The 21,892-nt window shown below is 39.1% G+C and overlaps 2 protein-coding genes across 2 annotated transcripts; both read right to left on the bottom strand.

Annotated features, from left to right (window-relative positions):
• Positions 1-3,695: 3,695 nt before the first annotated feature.
• On the bottom strand, positions 3,696-4,649 carry LOC113199163 (olfactory receptor 11G2-like). The gene has a single exon (XM_026412041.2). It carries the CDS (start codon positions 4,647-4,649, stop codon positions 3,696-3,698), a length of 954 nt encoding a protein of 317 aa, XP_026267826.2.
• An 8,163-nt stretch (positions 4,650-12,812) lies between these two features.
• On the bottom strand, positions 12,813-20,368 carry LOC113199112 (toll-like receptor 11). The gene is made up of 2 exons (XM_026411991.2): positions 20,302-20,368; positions 12,813-15,631 (listed from the first exon to the last, which is right to left on the bottom strand). The coding sequence occupies exons 1-2, from the start codon at positions 20,366-20,368 to the stop codon at positions 12,813-12,815; spliced, it is 2,886 nt and encodes a 961-aa protein (XP_026267776.2).
• Positions 20,369-21,892: the final 1,524 nt, after the last annotated feature.

The raw sequence follows: 21,892 nt of genomic DNA, 5'->3' as shown, positions 1-21,892 counted from the left end.
TTGTCTTTGGCCTGAGTCAGTGAAACAGGGAGAGCTTGAGATAGGTGGCCTGAATGTGCCAGGGTCATCCTAGCTCATTCATGCCCAGTAAAGCCAAATGTTCCAGTGGAGTAGCAAAAAATCAAAGAAACAATTGAACAATTCGGACCAGGAAGTCACTTACTAGCAGAGCTAAGGGCCCTTGGTGGACACTATGTCCTACTTGGGTTTCTGGATGTGACTGTGGGGCAGAAACTGGCATTTGATAGTAATTGGAATAAAGTGGTCTACCCGCAGTGGGTGCCAGGTCATTTTTCTGCTGAGAACAGGTTTGGAAGCATCCAGGCTGTCAGAGGGCCAGGCACCTTTGTGAGCAGTATGTTTGGGATGTCTCAACTGTAATTTCTGTGTCCTCTGAGCAGGGTGTGGGGCTCTGAGTGTTTTCTGTTTCCTTTTGTCATTTGGGAGGAGGAAAAGAGACTCACAGAGCTCTTTTTCATTTAATACTGAGCTGGAAGGAGACATGTGCCATCATTTGTAGTTGGATTTGATTTTTACCACTCTGCCACTCTGGATTTTTCAATTCCCAGTGTTGAATCCTCCACATATGGAGCAGTGATAATATATATTTTTTTTGGGGGGGGATAACTGGGATTGAACTCAGGGGCACTAGACCACTGAGCTGTATCCCCAGCCCTATTTTGTATTTTATTTAGAGACAGGGTCTCACTGAGTTGCTTAGTGTCTCACTGTTGCAGAGACTGACTTTGAAATCCAAATCCTACTGCCCCAGTCTCCCGAGCTACTGGGATTACAGGTGTGTGCCACCTCACCTGGTGCAGTAATAACATTTTGATAACATCATAATAAATGCCTAAACTTTGTACATAGGACAATTATCTTTGTGGGTTTTTATGCTGAAAAAGTCTTGAGACTCATAGTTGGCTCATGGTACTCTCCATGCCATCTACCTCTCTTTTGCCTTGTCTACGTGTAGTTTTAGAGCAATGATTTGTGAAGGCTTTCCTTTTTTGGGATATCTTGGAAGATTATTATTTTAACAAATATTTCCTGCTTATATTATACAAATGGAATTATATGTTCACAAGAGAAAAATGAGAAAACCTCAGCAAGAAAATGATGATGTAACCACTTAACATTGGAGGTTTTCTCTTCTATCTAACTTACATTTATAGTTAAACTCATTTTTGTATTTAAATGTAAAATTGACTATGCATGTTTATATTATTTATATTCACATTTTAATATAAGAACTTATTTGTTAACAATAATAATTCATTGTCTCTGTTTCAGGCAATTTTCTGAATGATCATGGATAAAGCAATGAACAAAACAGATAAAAGTCCCAGATTTGCTTAATTAACATTTGCTTTACTTCACTGAAATTAAGTAAACTATATAGCTAGAGGGTAATAGATTTAGGTGGAGAAAAATAATGAAAGAGGTTTATGTGAGTGTGTGTAGGAATGTCAGGGGTGCAACTTATTCCACTCCTTTGCCACCCAGTTTTATTAAGGTTAAATGTTGAATAATATTCCATTCTAAATATTTATCACATTCTAACTTTTAAAAAAATTGTAACACAAAAAAATGTAACACAAAAAATTGATACACAAAAACATAGCATAAACTTCCACATTTCTGCTATAGTTATAGGTTGTAGACCCCACCCTCCCTTTGGCCATTAAACATTAAAGTTCTGTGAGACTAGATTCTAGGCCCTCAAATCTTTTAATGCTATGCTCCCATTTTATTCTTGAAAATTTTGGTCACCACTCATTTGTCAAAATTACATCAAATTACAAGTTAAATCCTTAGAATTTTCAAAAGAGAACTGAGAACTGCTATATGGTGTTTTTTTGTTTTGTTTTGTTTTGTTTTTTGTACCTCGGATTAAACTCAGGGGCACTTAACCACTGAGCTACATCCCCAGCCCAATTTTGTATTTTATTAGAGACAGGGTCTCACTGAGTTGCTTAGCATCTCGCTGTTCCTGAAGTTGGCTTTGAACTTGCAATCTTCCTTTCTTAGCTTCCCAAGCTGCTGGGATTACAGGCGTGTGCCACTATGTCTGTCTATACAGTGTTTTTATCTGACTGGTAGAAAATATTTTTACTTGGATATTTTGGAGGTACCTCAAACTCAACTCCAAAACTGATCTAATTATCAAAGATATTCATTATCTCTCTCCTCCACCACTATTGTAGCTCTTCATCTTTGAAGAACAATTTGGATTATGTAAGTCATTTGACTCTGGGGTCTCCCAGACATTGATCTCTGAGGATTCTGAGAGCTTAGTTGCTCTGCCTTGTCAGGCTATATATGTTTTACTTTCTTGTCCAATGATATTGCTAAACATGAAAGTACCAAAAGAAGCACCAATGCATCCTCTACATTCCATTCCTGTTTCTTCCTGTCCCTGTTATGTAGCAGCAACAATTGACAGAATAAATCACTCTGACTAGTGCAATGAATCTTTTGTCTATTGGCATATTCAGATAATCCTCCTGGGAATCAAGCCTGGGGTCCTTTCTTTTCCAGTCAGAAGGCTGTGTGAAACCTGCTCCACTTCCCACCTTGAAGCCAGAGGTATGAACTGAAGAAAAGCTGTGGTACAGCAAAAGCGTGTCTGTGTCTCAAGGAAGTGCTTCTTAATGTATCAAATAATTTGCAATTCCATCATATGGCAGGAAACTTAATATCAGGACAAATTTAAGTTGAATGTATAAAGTTTGGTCAATAACTAACTTAAACAAAATTACAAATATAAAAATACCCTTGTAATTACACAATAATTTATTGAGTTACTTTTATTGCTCCTTTCATATAATTGAGAATAATGGAAATTGCATGAATTTTCCTTAAGACCCGCAGATGAAAATGAGTGTTAACATCATGAATACTTTAAACTCAACATTGAAGTCATTTTCATTGAGTTTCTAAATTATTTATAGTTTCTTCCTCTTACTGTAATTTTTAGGTAATTGTTCAGCTATTTGATTTATATTTCTTGTGAAAAGTATAATATAAACCACTCCTTCCTGCACAACTCACATAAATCCCGCCTTAAAAAAATTTTTTTAAACTATGAAACTTTACTAAAATACATAAAATAACACATAAATAAATCAAAAATAATTTAGATAATATTCTTGATTAGGAAAAGTGAACATTATTTATGATATTATTTCTTCCTAAATTCATGAATAAATCTTAAACAATCAAATTTCAATAAAAATACAAAGAAAGCTTTTTTGAAGTGGAAATAAACCAAATTATAGTTTATCTGAAAGAATAAACATGCAAAATTTTTTTTAGGAAAGAGACCTAATAAAAATACCTACATTTACTAGCCATTAAACATTTGGAGCTGGGTGTGTAGCTTAGTGATATAATACTCACCTACCACGTATAAGGCCCCAAGTTCAATCTCTAGGATGGAAAACAAACAAACAAACAAACAAAACAACAAAAACAAAAAAAACCCCAAAATATGTAATGCTAAAAATAATAAATCCTGCCTTTTAAGTCTGGACAATATTTTCAATCCAGGTTCTCATGGTGAGTGCTGTTTAAGATGATAATGGAACCTCATTCTAGCAATCCTTAAACTATGATTACATTGTAGATACATATCACCCTTGTCTTGCTGAGGTAAGTTACATTAGAAAGATATAGTTTGTCTCTATTTTTATTTATATTTTATGAACACCCTGTTCAGTTCTGAAGATTTTCCTCAGAGCATCTTTCATCTCCTTGTTCCTCAGGCTATATATTAGAGGATTACATAGGGGTGTTATCACAGAATAAAATAAGGTAATAATTTTTTGCATTTTTACCGTGTGTCCTGATTCAGGGCCAACATACATCATCAAAATAGAACCATAAAAAAGGGTGACAACTGCCAAATGAGAAGCACAAGTCAAGAAAGCCTTGCGTTTGCTTGCTGCTGAGGGCATCCTCACTACAGCTAGAATCACCAGAGCATAAGAGCAAAGAATAAACAGCAAAGTGCCAATCATGAAAAAAGAATTGAAGGCAGAGTAAATGAACTGGGTGGTGGAGTCTTCAGAACAGGACAGCATCATCAGTGGAACAGGATCACACACAAAATGGTTGATGATATTTGGACCACAATAGGGTAACCGTGAAATAAAAATAAATGGAGTTAGAAAGAGGATGAACCCACATGACCATCCAAAGATGACGAGGCCAGTGCACAGCTGTCTGGTCATGATGTGTGGGTAATGCAGAGGACGGCAGATGGCAAGGTACCTGTCAAAGGCCATGATGCAAAGGAAGAAGCCTTCATCATAACCAAAGGAGAAGAAGAAGTAGAATTGTGCAAAACAGCTCACAAAAGAGATGGACTTGCTTGTGGAGAGGAAGTTGGCCAACATGTTGGGGACGGTGGAGGTGACATAGCATATTTCCAGGAGAGAGAAATTGCCCAGAAAGATGTACATGGGGGTGTGAAGGCGCCGGTCTCCCCTCACAGCACAGGCGATGGCTGCGTTTCCCATCAGGGTCAGAGTGTAGGTCATGGAGAAGAGCCCAAAGTAGAGGAGCTGCATTTCTGGGCTGGAGGGAAAGCCCATGAGGATGAAGTGGGTAACAGAGAGTGTGTGTTCTTCTTTGGACCCGTTCATTGGTGTAGAAGTCACTGAGATGACAGAGGTTATTGCTGTTTAATGTTGAATGCTTTTTTTTCCTGGAAGCACCAATTTTTTTATTATTCATTTTATAAGGTAATAAACAATTAAAGTGTTGCTTGAGCAGCAAAACTGACCTGAAAACTTGCAAGACTCAGTTTTGAACAAACAATGTATTTTTAAAAGTCACAATAATAGCTAGGAGGAAAAAATATGAATTGGAGGCAAATTTTACTTCACTAAAAACCCTATATTAGGTACTAAGAATATACTCACTTTACCTGCATCATTGTACTACTTTTCTGCATATGTGGAATTATTTGAACACTATATAAATACTTCATAACTTTTTTATTATTTATAACAGAGAAATATAATAAAATACTAAATCAAGATATTTTAAGAGACCATGTCTCAATATATTGCCTAATAGGGCACCCATTAATATTTATTTTCACTTGTGATTACTCATGGTGTTTTATAATGATAATAAAAAAGACCTCTGTCACTCTAGGATAAATAGTCTTTTATGCTACTTTGTGTATACATACCAATGTTTAGTATTTAAAAAACAACACTTTTCTTTTTTCTTCCTTGTAGGCAGCTGCATGCAGTGTTAGGAAGTTTCTATGCCTTGGCCTCTAAATCGATCTGCCTAAATATTTTTATATACTTCCAGGTGAATATATGAATATGATGTACCATTTTTGGAAATTGGTCTTAGGTAGGACAGCTGGTGTGAGTGAATATGGCTAAGTTTAATATGCCTGTACTTGTTAACCATAGGTATAGTGAGCTGCAAGAGTAATTGAAAGATTGGTTAAGTTTTATGATTATGGGACTCATATCAGTAAAAATGTATTAAAATTTTACTATTTGACTTAAATATCTTTGTATTTTATAAATAATACTCAGTAAGTGAAGGAATGCTGATTAGAGAAATCCTGGTCATATTTGTTTATGGGAGATAATATTAGAGTTTCTCAGGCCATACTACACAGAGATGATTGACTCTTTCTTTGAGAGCCATTGAGATGTTACTAAAATTGGAAGAACTACTATTTAAGACTCTCATTGCCCTTGAACCTGCATGAAAACTAGTGTATTGAATTAGGCCAGCTGAATCCTGTCCCTTACTATGTTGTTTCAATAACTTATAATTCAATGTATAATCTTTTTGTTCTTTAGACATTCTTTTATCCTACTTACTTAGGATCCTTCTCTTAATCATTTCAGTTAACTAATTTTGTGTAGAGAAGTATCACGACAAAGGATTTGTTTCAAATCATTGGTACTTGCCTTTCTTGTTTCAGAATATCCTGAGGATAATACTTGTCCACTATTACAGTTTAGAGTAAGTCCTGTAGTGCAACAACAACAACAAAATAGAATTCAAAAGCCATATATAAGCTTGGGAAAGATGTTATCTTTGGAAAAAGAAATATGCCATATTTATTCATCAAGTTAAAAAAATCATCAAAATAAATAAATTTGATTTTATCAGTTAATATCCATCCTTTCTTAAAATCCTAAGCTTTTTTATATGTGTCTATCTGTGTGTGCATATATATATAAATAATAACTTATAATGTATATATATATATATATATATGCACACACACACATATATATGCACATATACATATAATGTATTTTAGAGGGAAATGATAACTAAGTAAAAATACTCATCAGAAATCGCTTTAATTTTTTGCCAGTTTTATTCTAATGAAATACTTTCAGTTTTCTCAAAGAAAAGAAGAAAATATTTTCCATTATTTTTGCAAAACATTGAACATGTGTGGTCCACATGTTATAAAGTTTCCACTCACTCCTTGGAGGAACACTGAGAAGGTCGGAGATGGGGAGAGAAAATATTATTCCATGGAGCAAAAGACAAGTGGGAGACTTCCAATAAATGGGATCATCCAGTTTGTAATCACTTTCAGATTACCAAGAGTGAGCACTAAATACAGTTTCACTAACTTCAGGGTACATGTGATGAAGTGAAAGTCCAGATGAAGGTAGCATGTATATTTATTTGCTTGCATCATTGCCTTTTGGGATTTGGGGCTCTCTCAATTCAAAATGAGGTCATTTTTGAAATTACAATCAAATGCCAAATTTTACTATTCCCCAAAGAAAAATAAAGATGTAGAAGAAAATTCTTTATTTCATTTCTAGTGTTCACAAGTTACGGACGACAGTTCCTGGGGAAAAACTAAATAGTAAAAGAGATGCTTCTACTAGCTGCCATAGAAAGTGCTGTTAGGTTCCCTATACCCATTTCAAAGAAGAAATCATTCTTTGCTTATCAAATATCTGTATTTGTATAGTTTGTTGGAGATTTTTGAGTCGAACATTGTGTAGAGCACAAAAAATTGACAGTTCAAAAAATTTAATTTGCATCCTCTTATTCCACAAATATTTATCAAATGTGTATGAAGTGCCAAATGCCTCTCAGATCCTGGAGTTATGTAGAAATCAACCCCACAACTCCTACTGTCACAGTTATTATATTCTGTTAAAGAGAGAAGAAAACAAAGGCCTAAATAAGATAAGTATATAGTATATTGAAAATAATAAGGAGAAAAATGGAGCATGGCGTATGGCAGGGAAGTTAGAAGTTGGAATGGGTGATCATGATTTTACAGTGACAGGAAAACTGTCTGAGGAATGTGACATTTAAGCAATGTACCCAACTGGAAGAACAACCTGTGGATATCTGGAGGAGCTGTGTTTCAAGCCCAAACAACAATTGTCAGAGGAACCACAGGCAGAAGAAAGCATAATAGATTGATAGCATAACAGCCAGCAGGCTGGTGTGGCTGTGGCAGGGTAAGCAGTGGGGACAGCAGTGAGATACCAGGCAGAAGGACACTGGGTGAGGCAGATTGCTTAGGATAGGCCATTTGTAAGGACTTTGCTTTCAGTGTAAGAAAGGGTCAGTATTTGAGCAGAAAACAAAATGGTCTGGCTTAAAGTTTTCTTTTTAAGTTTTAAAACCTTGAACCTTAAAAAATAGTGTATATAATAAAGCTCACTGAATTATTAAAAAAATACACCCATTTAATTACTGCCTGTGTCAAAGTCATAAAACATTATCATGTATCCCCCATAGCCTTACTGGGATCTTCTAAGTACGACTTCTCTCTTCTTCCCAAAGTAACCACCAACCTTATCATAAAGGTATAGGGGAGATCAGTTGGAGTAGAAGAAGATGGAGAGGGAGAGAGGAGGGATGGGAAAGAAAAAGAAAAGAAGAATGAAATTGACAAAATTACACTATGTGCATTGTATAAATATACCACAGTGAATTCCACCTTTACATTTGTTTATAAAGCACCAAATAAATGAATGAGCGAAAGGAAGACCAGTAGGGTAGAAGAAGGGGAATAGGGGAAGGCAGGAGAGAGAAATGGGGAGCACCAGGGACTGTAATGGAGAAAATTAAATTTCATTCATGTATGAGTTTGTTAAATTGAAATCAACTATTACATTTAAGTATAGTGCACTAATAAAAGCAAAGGAAAAAAACTATCATCCTTCTGTAAATTTGTATGTTTTAGAAATATGTATAAATGAAATAATATATGTGCATAGTATCTGGAATCTTTCACTCATACATTTCTGATATTTATCTGTGCATGTTCATACATTAAAGTAAAATGACACTTCATGGATTTTCATCACTGTATAATATTTCTTTACCTGTGAACTTTTGTATAACTATAGTTCATTGATTTTCATGGTCATTTAATATTCTTTTGAATGCTTATACCACAAAAATAGATCTATTGCTGATGGGACATTTGGGTTATTTTCAGTTTTGAATTGTTATAGAAAAAGCCACTGTGAATAATACGCATATAGTTAAGCATATGCTTTTAAGAATTTATGTTGTATGTATATGAAATTGTGGGATCCTAGAGAATGCATGTGTTCAACTTTAAGAGATAACCTGCTAGAGATTATTTTTAAAATGTTTACTCCAAGGTATACTCCCATGAATAATACATGACAATTCCTATTATTCTATATCTTGCCAGTTCTTGATTATGTCAGTTTTTAAAACAAAAACATTTGGGAAAATATGTACCCATATCCCATTGCAGCTTTAATTTGCATTTCCTTTATAATTAGTGTGTTTGAGCACATTTTCTTATATTTGTTTATTGTTTGGATGTATTCTTTTTCAGTCTTGCCTGTTTTTCTTTTTATTGAGCATATATTATTACTTTAAAACTTTAAAAAATGTATTCAGAAGGATCTATTTTCTCTGCTCCAGGATGTCCAGGTCTCTCCAACCTTAGCCTCTGCTACCCTTGACCTGCAGGTGTGCAGAGATGCACAGAGAAAACAACCTTAGGACATTTTGGAAGCTGGGAAATGAAATCCAGGAAGCAGAGATTTCAAGATGATGGAATAGAGGCATCTAGCCTTTCCCTCCTCTCTACAAAAGAGAATCAAAGCAACACATGTATGGTCTCATTTTGAGGTGAGTGATCATGGGAGACCACTGGAGATCAGCATGAGAGAGGCTGGGAGCTTGTAAGTCACAGAGACCAGTGACAATGATATAACGAGAGAAACAAAATATCCTAGCACCTGTCTTCCCAGCTCCAAACCTGGAGTGGGAGAATGTCAACTTTTCAGGGTTAAGGGTGAAAGAGAGAGTCCCAGAAAGCTCTTTAAGTACAGATACTGGCAATGTTAGCTGTTGGAAAATTTTGTTGTCATAATAGGCATACAGCCTAAACAGATAATAGGCCCGAAATTCACACAGTAGTCTGGCTTGGAAGACATCCCCTCCCACTCTACCTGGTATGGTAGCCAGGAGCCATCTGGAGAAAGGACCTATTGTCTGAATTTGGACTGCTCTATGGGTCTGAAGCCCCTGCATATGCCTATCTCTGGGTCTCCATAGATATTCCACTGCATTGGGTGAGTGGTTACTTGCCTAACAAGCCTGACTGGGCCCATCAGAGTGACTCTGACCTGCCTTGTTAGGGGCCCTGTACTATAGGGGATTGGTGTGGGGACATGGAGGGGGTTGGGAAGCATTGCCTTAAAGAACCAGGAGATAAGGAATCTTGCCCTCTGAGATCAGAAGTGTGGCCAGTCTCATGCAGGTTCATGTTTGTGCCAAGACCGAAGGCAGTAGCAGTTCTGTTTGCTCCTTCCTCCTGCCCTGTGCACAGGTACCTGCTACTAACAGGGTGGGGAAGGAATATCATGGTTCCCTGATGGCTCCCCACAGGAATGTGCTGAGGGGACCTTGAGCAACACTGTGGGAGCATAGCCAAAGAGGTATATAGAGAAAGTTTGCCTAGCTCTGGCTACATCCTGATCCCTCTTGTGAGCATTTCAACTGAAGGAGTCAGGAAGAGAAAACCCCCAGCAGTCACCCTGTTCCTGGGTATACAAGGCCCTGAGAGAATTTTGCCTGCCTTAGTCATGCTTGGCTCCCATTTGCTTCCTGGTGGGACCTGCAGCTTAAAGATTCAGAAAAGCCCCCATAGTTGTCCCGACTCCAGGCATGCAAGGCTAGAGGGTCCAAGGTTCTGTTCCTGGATTGGCACTCTAATAGTAGCAACAGAGGGAGCACTACAGGTCCTGCTGCTGCCACACCAATTGCTGGTTGCCTGCACACCTTGACTGACCACACACTGCTGTTAGGACTGTGTGTGAGCATCACAGAGAGGGTGCTTGGTTCCTGTCACCACCTCTTCTCACGAAGTGCTTGGGCATGCGCCTCTGTCTGACCAGAGTCCTAGTGCTTCAGACCCCTCAGTGTTTCAGAAACACAACTGGTTCAGTCATTGCCAGAAATCCTTACAAGTAACATAGCCAACATCAGCAGTTCCAGAGGAAACCCATCCCCCAGTAGGTGTCAGCACTCCTAGTGGAGGAGTAGCCAAACATTGTGCACCCTACACACTCTGCTATGTACAGCTCAGCTGCTAGAGTGTCCTACAGAGACCGTGGTCTCTGACATGTAACACATTGTCCCCAAATTCACTTACAACAGTCAAGGAAGCTAGAGGGAGATGACACTATGATGCCCATTTGGAAATAAAGCCAACATTGCATAACAAACAACCCAACACACGTCTTTAGGAGAAAGCTGCTGATTAAGAAAGCCATCCTATGAAAGTGGTAGAGATATCTGAGTTACCAAATTCTGCAGATCTCAAAGTAGGAACATAAGGGATATAAAAACATCAAGATAATGTAACACCTCTGAAAGATTATGATGCTTTAGCATTAGACTCCAAAGAAATTTGAGCGAATGAAATGCCTGATAAAAATTACAATTATTATAAAAAAGCTCAATGAAATACAAGAGAATACACTGTCAAATACTGAAGTTAAATTGGGAAGACAAAGTAGGATATGAGTGAGAAACTCAATAAGGAGATAGAGGTTTTGGAAAAGAACCAAACAAAAATCTTGAATGTGAACAGCTCAATTAGTCAAAAATTCAGTTGAGGGCCTCAATAACAGAGAAGAGACAGTGTAATAAAAAATATCTGAGTTTGAAGACAGGCCTTTTGAAATACCCCATTCAAACACACACACACACACACACACACACACACACACACAAATAAATACAGCATTCAATATATTTGGGACATCACTAAACAAAACAAACATCCACATCATTGGGTTGGGATATATGACAAAGAGGGTACAAAGATTAAGGGCATATAAAATATAATTTATAAAACAATAGGAACCTGGAATTAGGCCAGCTATCCATCAAAGAAGAATGGATAGAGGAAATACAGTGTATATACACAATGATATATCATTAGACTATAAAGAAGAATGAACTCTGGCATTTGCAGCAAAATTGATTGAACTGGAGGAGGTTATCTAAAATGAAATAAGTCACACAGAAAAAGGCAAGTACCACATGTACTCTCCTATATATGGAAAGTAACTGAAATTGATCTGAAAGTAGAAGAGTGATTAGTAGAAACTGGGGAGGGTATTGGAGTGAGAGTGGGTGGTGAGGCTGGAATAAAAGTGGTTGGACATGATCAACACATTGTACATGTGTGGAAATATCACACTGAATGCTACTATTATGTATGATTAATGTGTTAATAAAAATATATTTTAGACATAAGCCTTTTGTCAGTTACATCTATTATAGATGTTTTCTCAACTATTTGTGTGGCTTGATTTTCCATTCTCATTTTTTTTACCTTTATTTTATTTATTTACTTTTATGTGTTGCTGAGGATTGAACTGAATGCCTTGCATGAGCTAGGCAAGCACTTTACCACTGAGCCACAATCCCAGCCCTCAATTTTATTTTAATAAACAGAATTTTTAAATTTTGATTTTTCTGACTTATTAGTCCAGTTCATTTATAATTATTATTTTTTGCTTATTTCAAAGTCATGAAAACATTTTACTTTATTTTCTAGAAAGTTTACTATCTCACCTTCCACATTTAAAATCTGCAATCTGCCTTGGCTCCACTTTCTGTGTGTGGCATGAAGTTGTGGTTTAATTTTACTTTTTCATATAGAAATCCATTTGACCTTTCATATATATATATATTTTTAGATGGAAAAGACCTTCTTTTACCTCCACTATGAAGTTCCTTTATCATAAACTAAAGGTATGTGTGTACATGAGTTGGTTTCTGGATTCCTTGTTTGATAACATCTGGCTTTTTATTGTATCAGTTGCACATCCTCTAAATTAGTATAGCTTTATAATGAGTTTAGATAGCTGGTAGTAAAGGACATAGTCGTGCCAACAGTAAGTAGATTGTTAAACTAATTAGTCTATACTAAGTTGTTTTTTCATTTTTGAAAGATAATTTATTTATTTTTACTACTATGAAAGCAACACATGTTTATTTCAGAAAAAAAATGGAAAGCAGAAAAGGATGTTTTGTGTATTTGCTTTTTGAGGGATATTTTGTGCTGTGAAAGGCCTAGCCAGTATCATAACTGTCCTATGAATGAATATCTTATTTCTAGTACTTTAAAATGTTTTCTCACTAGGAATTGGTATCTTCATTTGTATCATTTTAATAGATTTGAAGTATGTATCACCTCAGACCCTCTGCCTTCAGAATATATGATGGCATCCAGGTTGCTGCTAAGATATTCCTGTATGGTTAGATCTCTCAAACCCTTAATCATCTCTTTCTTGTCCAGCTTTCCTTAGCCTTTTCTGAAGTTGCTCACAGAAAACATCCCACTCCACCCTCCCTTGAGGCAAATCAAAATAGTCCTCTTTTTGAAGCCACCTGGTGAGGCGGTGATAGCCGCATAGCTTCCGCCGATCAATAGGCTCCAGAAATAGCAGTAGGAGGCAAGCTGTTCCAGGTCTGGCCACCAAGTGATAGGTGGCAAGCCTTAACTCCAGATGGCACCGGGGACTCCCCAGGGCTTTGTTGCTGAGTACACAGAGGATGGCCCTGCAGTTCTCCATGCTGGCAACCAGGGCATCCATCCTGTCCTGCCCAACCCCAAAGTCCCTCTCTGGCAGGCACAGCCTCAAGCCCTCACCTGCTGGAGGAGACTTCTCCAGTGTAGGAACCAGTTCTTCCAGCACCCAGTCTTGGTCCTGCTCACAGTAGGATATAAAGACATCATAGTGGAATTGGCTTCTGGGGCCACGCCCACATAGTTTCCACCACCACACATGAAAAAGAGTCCGGAGATGGTGAAGCCAGGACCATTTGGGGCAGCCAAGCAGTACAAGGATAGTGAACAGGAGCACCAGAGTAAAGCTGGCAAGAAAGCCCTGAAACTCAAGATCATGTGCACACTGATGAGAAAGGAAGGAGAGCAGTGGAGTCTTGGAGTAGTCAGAAGCATTGGCCATGCAGATGGATTTCTCCAGCCCATATACAAAGGTGTTGGGGGCCTGTGTTGCCCAAGGCCCCACCCAGGAGCTTTCACACTGGCAGGTGAAGGTGACATCTGAGAAATAAACATATTGAGGCATCTGGGGGATTAACTCCTGAAGGCTGCTGTCTAACCCCAGGGTCCATTCAGAGTTGAACAGCAGTAGCTGCAGGTGGTCCAAGTCCCTGAAACTGGACACGGAGAGGTTCCCAAGATTCAGGTGGCTCAATGCCAGCACCTGTAACTGAGGCACTTCCTTCAGTACCAGCTCCAGCTTCGTTGACCTTGACTCATAGTGGAAATTCAGATCTCCGAGCTCGAGCACTCGAAGCTTGGGCATCCCAAATAGTTGCAGGTTTTCTGTACTCCCATAATCAGACCAGAAGTGCAGGTGCTCCAGGACAGGAAACTGAGGGAAGGATCTCTGAGACTCTTGACTTGAGAAGCCAAAGAAGCTTACGCCTCGAAGAGTGAGGTGACGCAGGGAAGGAAAATGAACTGAGGTGTTGTATGGAGACAGTACCACATTGGAAGTTTGTAAGATCAGCTTCTCCAGGAACAAGAAGGTATCTTCATTGAAGTTATTAAACCAGATACCTGTTTCTGCCCATATCTCTAAGCTGAGCAGAGCTGGAGGCCAGGGAGGATAGAGGTCCAGCATCTGAAGTGAACCCAGCTGCAGATGGCTCAGCCTCTGGGGACCTTGGAGCTCCTTGCCTGGGATATGACTTAAATAGGTGCCCAGCAGGTTTAGTGAGGTGAGAGCAGGAAGAAAGGAGAGCCAGCCTGGTTTTAGCACCTTAATTTTGTTCCAGCTTAGGTCTAGTGTCTTCAGCTGCTTTAGTCCCTCCAGGCTCTCACTGGATAAGTTGGAGATGTTGTTGCCACTCAGCCACAGCTCCTCAAGTTGAGGAATAAAGGAGAAGGCTCCATAGGGAAGAACACATAACTCATTGTTGGACAGATCTAGCACTCTCAAGTTTGTGCTAACCAGCCCATCTGGAAGCACCAAGGTTGGTCCCAGCTTATTCATGGATAGGTTGAGACTTTGAAGCTGGGGCAGGGCATTTAGAAACTTTATGGGAAGCAATTTCAGGCCATTGCCGTAAAGGCTGAGATGTTCTAAGGAACGGCAGCTTGAGAGATCTCCATCCTCTATGTTTTGGATTCGATTTCTCCCAAGGTCAAGTGCTCGAAGCTCAAAATAGCCTGACACTTTCCCAGGCAGTTTTTCCATACCTGTACCCACAAGGGACAGAAAGTCCAGATGGAGCAGTCCTGAGCCTAAAAGATCTAATGCATTTAATGGGGTGCCATCCAATCTCAGGGAATGGAGCTGGAGGCCATTCAAGGCTCTGACACCTGCCTGGTTCAGCTTCAGGTTGTAAGACAAATCCAACACTTCTAGGAAGGAAGACCATGGTCTGGGGCTGGCTGTAGGAGAAAAACTAGGCACAAGGTTTGAGAAGAGCACTTGTAGCTCCTGCAGCTCCATCAAACAGCTGTGCCCTAGGGTTAGATGCCTAAGGCTGATTGGCAACTGGATGTTCTGGCTATAATTCAGGCAGTAGCCTTGAAAGGAAAGACTAATGAGGAATGTGAGAGGCATCAGGGCATCCTGAGGGAGAAAAAGACTCAAGCAACAGGGAGCATGATGCTCAAAGGAAAGGTACTGCAGCTGATTCAATCCTTGAAAGGCCTCAGATGTAATCTTGAGGGTGCCCAGCTGTAGCCTCAAAAGCTGTAGGTAGGGGAAGTGACCAAATGCATTAGCTGGCAGGACAGGAACCATGCCCTGGAGGCAAAGTGCCTGTATATCCTGGGGCACTGCTCTCAGGGTCTGTGTCAGGTCTGTAACATTGGAGCATGATGCAAAAGTATGCAGCCCTGGGGCCAAGGGACAAAATGGGATGTAGAAGGAGAGATTTGACAATAGGGAGCTATCTGCTATGGTACAGTCAGGGACAGTCCATGCCTGGCTCATGAGATCACAATCCATCAAGTCCAGCAGTAAGAGAGGGAGGACAGCAGAGACCAGACGTCTTTCCATCTTTGACATTGCTTCTAGGATAAGAGGAGAAAGAATAAGAGTGTTAAATCCTACAGTAATGGATAACACTAGTCTCAGACCCTTCTAATACACAGAGCATCCTTGGGATTTTGAAGACATATTGAATAAAAAGCTCTGTGATTTTGATATGAATTAGATATTTGATCAAGTAGGAAACTCAAATTATGCTCATTCATGTGTTACTCCATGCAAGTAGAGACAAGGGAACAGAAACCCAGAGAGGGAAGCAAAAAAAAAAAAAAAAAAAAAAGTCAGAATCTTGTGGTAGATCCAGGGGAGAAACTGATAACACTTCCCTATCTTCCTGCTGGGGATGATTAGCTCAGGTTACTAAGTCCTTTGGAGGGGAGCCCTCAACCATGAATGCGTTCATCCCAAGACAAGGCAGCAAATTTAACTGTCCACTACAGAGTGGACTGAAAGAGGAAAAAGTGGTGATGATACAAACATAAAAAGACATTAATGTACACTGTTATTTAATCGGAAACTATGTGGTGTATGTGGGCCCACTGTCTTATTTTACTTACAAGGCAGTTGACTATCAAAGAAGCCAAGTTACTGGGCCACGATTGAAGAAATAGAATGCAGGCAGGACTAAGGAAACATTCCGAAAGAATTCTACTGAAGAGTTTTTGGAAAGTAGTCCCAAAAGATACTTCAGGCAAAATATTCAAAAAAGCAGGTAAAATAAGCAGGGTAAGAAGTTGAAAAAGTAATTAAAGAAACCATAGTCTCAATACTTTTGTGTTCAGAACACAATGTTGAAATTGGGGTAACAGGGACAAGGACTGACTGTGCTAAAAGCAGTGACCCTTTACTTAGACTTGCAGATACCCCATGGATAACTGAAAGCAGCATAAAGCTTGACATCCCTGCCTTCAGTTTGTTACCTTAAACTGTGAGTCAGGCCCCTGCTGGGCTCTGCAGGTAGGCTTGTTGATCATTTCAGGAGTGCTCCTCTAATAACTAGGTAAACTTAGCCTTAAGTTTACCTAGTTTATCTTGTCCACCTTCAAGACTGATGTAAGATTTGTATCATCATATCTAAGACCTTTGGAGTGGGGCCTAGAAGTCTGCAGTTTTATCCTGGGTTGATGTGCCTGCAAGGCTCCACTGACTGCACAGAGCAATGACTGCAGACTTCTAGGCCCCACTCCAAAGGTCTTAGATATGATGATACAAATCTTGCATCAGTCTTGAAGGTGGACAAGATAAACTAGGTAAACCCAGGATAAGACTGCTCCCCTAAGCAGGATCATCTAAGGGGAACTGAATCATGCCCTTCCAGGATCAGAAGCCTTCCAGATAAACATCCCGAGCAACAAGTGGAAATTTCCCCTTCCAAGTGATAAAGAGCTTCTTCAGAGCCATGTTGCAGAATAAGAGTTGAGAAAATCATCAACAAGACCACACTTTAACCAAAACAGCATAACTATGTAGACCTCTTGCCCACTGCTCCATTTCTTCCTCTATTGAAACCTACAGCTCATGTCATCAACTTGAAGTTGGGGCTGAGATGCTGGATCTCACTTTGCCTTCCCAGTATGACCATGTTGATTAAAGTTCTTTTCCTTCTTTTTACTATTACCTTTTCTGTTTGTTTTTTGGGGTGAGTGGTCAGACCTGGTTTCTGGGGCCTTTAGAGTCAGACCTCTGTCCTAGGACTCTGGTAACCGTAGAAGTTTTCATTGACCCTTTTCTCAGTTTACTTATTTCTCTTTTATGGTTAAGGCTCAGACTGACCATTAGGAAATGAGTAGTAATCACACATTTCCTGTTTAGGACCCTGAAAGAATGAAACTAGGCAGGCAGGAGAGCAGACTGGTGCTCTGGGCATGAGCCATAGCAGTTAGGCACAAGTGAAGGGCATTGATCTCCTAAGAGTGTAACTGACACCCAAAGGAGGATTTTGTATTGAAAACATGAACTTCACCATCTTTCCCTTAAGCTCTCATGACAATGATTTGCCTGAGTGGGACTGAAAAGCTGGCTCTCCAGCACCGCTGCTGCCTCTCCTCCAGAAATACCCTTTCAGTTGCTAGAGCATCGTAGTCACAGCTCCTCAGACTTCAGCAAGAAGCTCAGAGGAGGCCTGAGAGGAGTTCTGGGAATCTTCGTCTGGATGACTCAGCCTTATAGTTTATGGCATTTGCTACCCTTAATGCCCTGTCCTTCTCTTTCCATGGCGGTTCCCTACATTTTTGAAAGATGTTTCTTGAACCTTGATATGTCACATAGCATGTCCTGTTAGTTTTGGGCTTTTGCCAGGTTTCTGTTCTTGTGACTAAAAGGCTCAGGGATCACTCCAGTTGAACTGGGCTAACTGGGCTGCACAAAATAACTATACAAGAGACACAAATACCTTTTTCTTTGGGGTCGCTGTGATGGGTGACCTTAAGAGTCTGCAGGAAGAGAGACAGCGAGAGCATGTGCTGACCCCTTTTATTGAGGAGAAGCTATTTAAATGAGGCAGGGGTCAGGTTTCAGGGGGCTGAGTCTATCTTCATGATGTCCCCTGTCAGCAGGTTGACTGACACCTGGGTAGGCTACACCCAAGGGCACAGTAAGAGAAGGGGACACATACAAGGCACTTCCATGGAAGCTTCTACCCTAAACAGGGCAAGGGGTTATATTACAAAGGAACAGGTGAGCATAGCTGCACCCATGGGGCTGTAGCAAGGCACACCCATGCGCGAGACACCGACCCTCGAACTCAAGAAGGGTGGGGAAGCTCTGCCACATTTCTGTGATTGAGCGCCTCAGCACCCAGCGGGGGAGTGTGACTCAGTCACTTGCAAGGTTGGTCTCCAACAGGCTTTCCCTCTCTATTCTAATATGTAGGGAGATTTTAGGGGCTGGAATATCTCTCAGGCCAAAGAGACACAATGGCCTTGGGACAGAGATTCTATGGATTTAGAATTCTGAGCTGCAGAGTACTCTTTTTTTCCTCAGGAGATCAGGTTTAATGGTATTGCCCTCTGGCATACTTATATCTGTCCTCCATAAAGGACATTTGCCCATTCCTCATTTGGCCAGTTAAATTGTAGCAAAACTTTTCCCAAACATTCCCCTTAAGCTTTCCTGGGCCCTGCTTACCTCCTGCTGCTGGCTTCCCCAAGAGAGACAAGTTCTTCCTTTAGGGACTAATCTCTTTCTTCCCTGTCAGTTCTACCAATTGCTCTTCTATCTTATCCACAGAACTCACCTGGCACAAGGGCAGTAGCAAGTTTATCTCTGAGCTCAGGAAATTGGGGTCAGCAGAAACAAGGAGCTGAAATTCCTCAGGAAGGATTCTTTCTCATCTTCTCCTGCAGCAAAGGAGAAAAGGCCTTTTCTCCTGCAATTCTTTTCTCCACAAGGGCCTCTGTTGGGTCACACATCAGTATGACACTCCTGTTAATAGCTACAGAGTGGGAAGTTCCAGAGAGAGAGGTGATTGCTTTGTGAACCTCTTGACTTCTCTCATACTGTATCATTTTCTCTTCCTTTTCTCTTCTCATGACCTTTTCTATTTCACGTTTTCCTCTTCTGTTTGGAGATTTCAGTTCTCATTTTGTATCATATCCTCCTGAAATGTGAAAGGACAAGTCTTCTTTCATTTTCCAGGAGAGCTTTCCTCCTTGATATAACAGTGACCTACCAACTCCATTATCTCTAACTTCCCCACCCATGCTCCTAACAGTCTTTTCTTTTTCCACAATTTTTATTGGTGCCTTATATGATGGAATTTGTTATATATTCAAACATGTACACAATATAATTTGGCCAATATCACTCTCCAGCAAGACTTAAAGCAGGAGGATTAAAGAGGGAAACACAACATTATTGGAGGGAACTTGACTTTGCTACTGAGGTTGGAAGTGCAGAGTAAAAGAAGAGAAGGGAAAGGCTGATTTCTCTCCAAATGGTAGGATCTTCTTTTACAGAACATTTGAGCCATGGGGAAATTTCTGGGAAGAAAGTCATAAAATCATAACTAGGTGTTGATTATTTAATATCCCAATACAAGAAAGACCCCCAGATTTAGATTCATATCTCTTTTGATTTGAGTGAAAAAAAATTGATATTATTTTGCTTCTGCTCTTATAATAACAATGTCTGTTGCAAGTTTGATTTTATAGATATTTGAATAGTTTTCTCATCTCTAATTTCAAGCAGTTTTCAAATACCATGTGAAGGATTTTTGTTCTATTGAAAATTAGGAAACAAAGTTAAGTTTATTTTTCTACACATATTTATGAGTTTTTACTACAAAATCTTAAACTCCAGAGTGATTTTTTTTCTGATTAAAATTTTGTCTTTGGAATCTTTCCTATTAAACTTGTTTATCTTGCTGTTTATTTGTATATGAAGATTTATGTGGGGCTGGGGTTGTGGCTCCGTGGTAGAGTGCTTGCCTCACACATGTGAGGCATTGGGTTCCATTCTTTAGCACCACATAAAAATAAAAGCAACAAAATAAAGGTATTTGTCCATCTACAACTTAAAAAAAATTTAAAAAAAGATTTATGTAAGTAAAATATCAACTTCCTAAAGTAAGACTTCTAAGAAAAGGGGCCACTTCTAAACTTTTATCATTATATTTCTTATTTTGTGCCTAATACAACCTCAATTTTATTCTGATAACAATGTGCCTAGTTTAAGAAATTAAATGGTGCAGCCTCTCTTGTTTTTAGGAGTCGTTACTTGACACACTTACGTGAAAGCAATAACACAAGTAGGTCATAGGTTTGCCTCTTTTTGCTGACTGAAGCTTTTGCTGTCATCTTCAGATAATAAAGTGGCCTTGAGAAAGGAAATATATATTAAGAAGGATTCCTGAAAACTGCAGAAGAGCCAGGGTGCCCAATGATGTCTTAGAACTGCTTTCTCCAGGTTGCCATAGACCTCTTAGAAGTATTAATAAGACAGAGGTGAGGGGGGAGAAGCCAGACATCTAACCACTATGTCTTGTTACTTGAGCTTCTATTCTAGGTAGCTCAATCTAAGCTTAATACACATGATAATTCTGGGTCGTTGGATAGAAGCTGAGTTTCCTTTTTGTTTCTAACACTTTGGTGGGTAATAAGTGGAGTAGCTGCAATATTTGATCAAAAGTTATCATTTATTCCTTAATAATTATTGCTTAATAAAAAGTTAGTATTATTCCACAATAATTACTTTTTATTAAGTAATACAGTTCCTTAAATCCTGGATTCTTCTTTGGAGATAGTTGAATTTTCATTAAAAAAATGGATCTGTTTTTATTAAGATGATTAAATGTATATTTTGACAAATAAATGACTTATTTGAAAGGGGTGAGGATTTAAGATACATTGTTATAAAAAACACAGATAAATAGTGGGTAGGTATACAAAGCACAATTATTTAAACTTTTAATGAAAACTGGTGCTTATGCTAGTGATAAGCAGGGGGCTCAGGGCAGAGACAGATATAGATAGAAGTTCCTGGGGAAAACATTCCTGTTTGGGAAGGTTCATTAGCGATTCATGTGACTGCATGGTATTTCCCTCCATTGTTTTTCTTTACTTCTCTTCCAAGCATTAAGAATGAAAATTGCAAAGTCAGAGTTTGCAGCTACAGATCACTTATCCCTGTACATAAAGAGCTGCTTCTGAGAGAAATACAGTTACCAGGGTCCTAAATGTCCACTTCTCTACAAAATGCCCACATGGAAAAGTCTCTGAGAAGCTCTGCAAAGATACCATTATAAAGGTTATCCTAGCTGCAGCAGTATTCATTTCTTATGCACAGAGTAGCAGGGAAGCTTAGGTAGGTGGTGTCTAACAGCATTGCTCGAAGTTATGTATTCATTCCTAGACATTAATTTTCTAAGTTCCACTCCCAAATTAGAAGTAACATACATTTTTATCATGGAAAATTTAGACAGATGTTAACATAAAAGAGGAAATAAACAATCTAAGTTACCCACATCCTGACTCTATGTAAAATTATATAATAATGTTTTATGGTCTTCCTTTTTCACTCAGTACATATTTTACATATTAAATATTTTCATGTATTTTCATATAATTTGTGTAGTTTTTCTCCCAACACAGCTGAGAAGAAATTCCTTTGTGTTATCTTACACTCATTTGTCCTCCACAAATCCTGCTCTTTGGTCAGCATGGCCGCATCGTGCTGAAGGCAGACCCAGAGGACTCAGCCATAGTTCCCAGGAGTGGACACGTGGTACAGCAGAAAGCTGACTGAACTCCTAGTCAGAACTAATTCCTTCACTTACTGAACATGACCTTCGACAATGTATTTGCTTTCTTTGAGTCTCATTT

This window comes from Urocitellus parryii, chromosome 6, assembly GCF_045843805.1.
Source record: "Urocitellus parryii isolate mUroPar1 chromosome 6, mUroPar1.hap1, whole genome shotgun sequence".
Lineage (NCBI taxonomy): Eukaryota > Metazoa > Chordata > Mammalia > Rodentia > Sciuridae > Urocitellus > Urocitellus parryii.
This window is presented reverse-complemented; position numbering and strand designations above follow the sequence as displayed.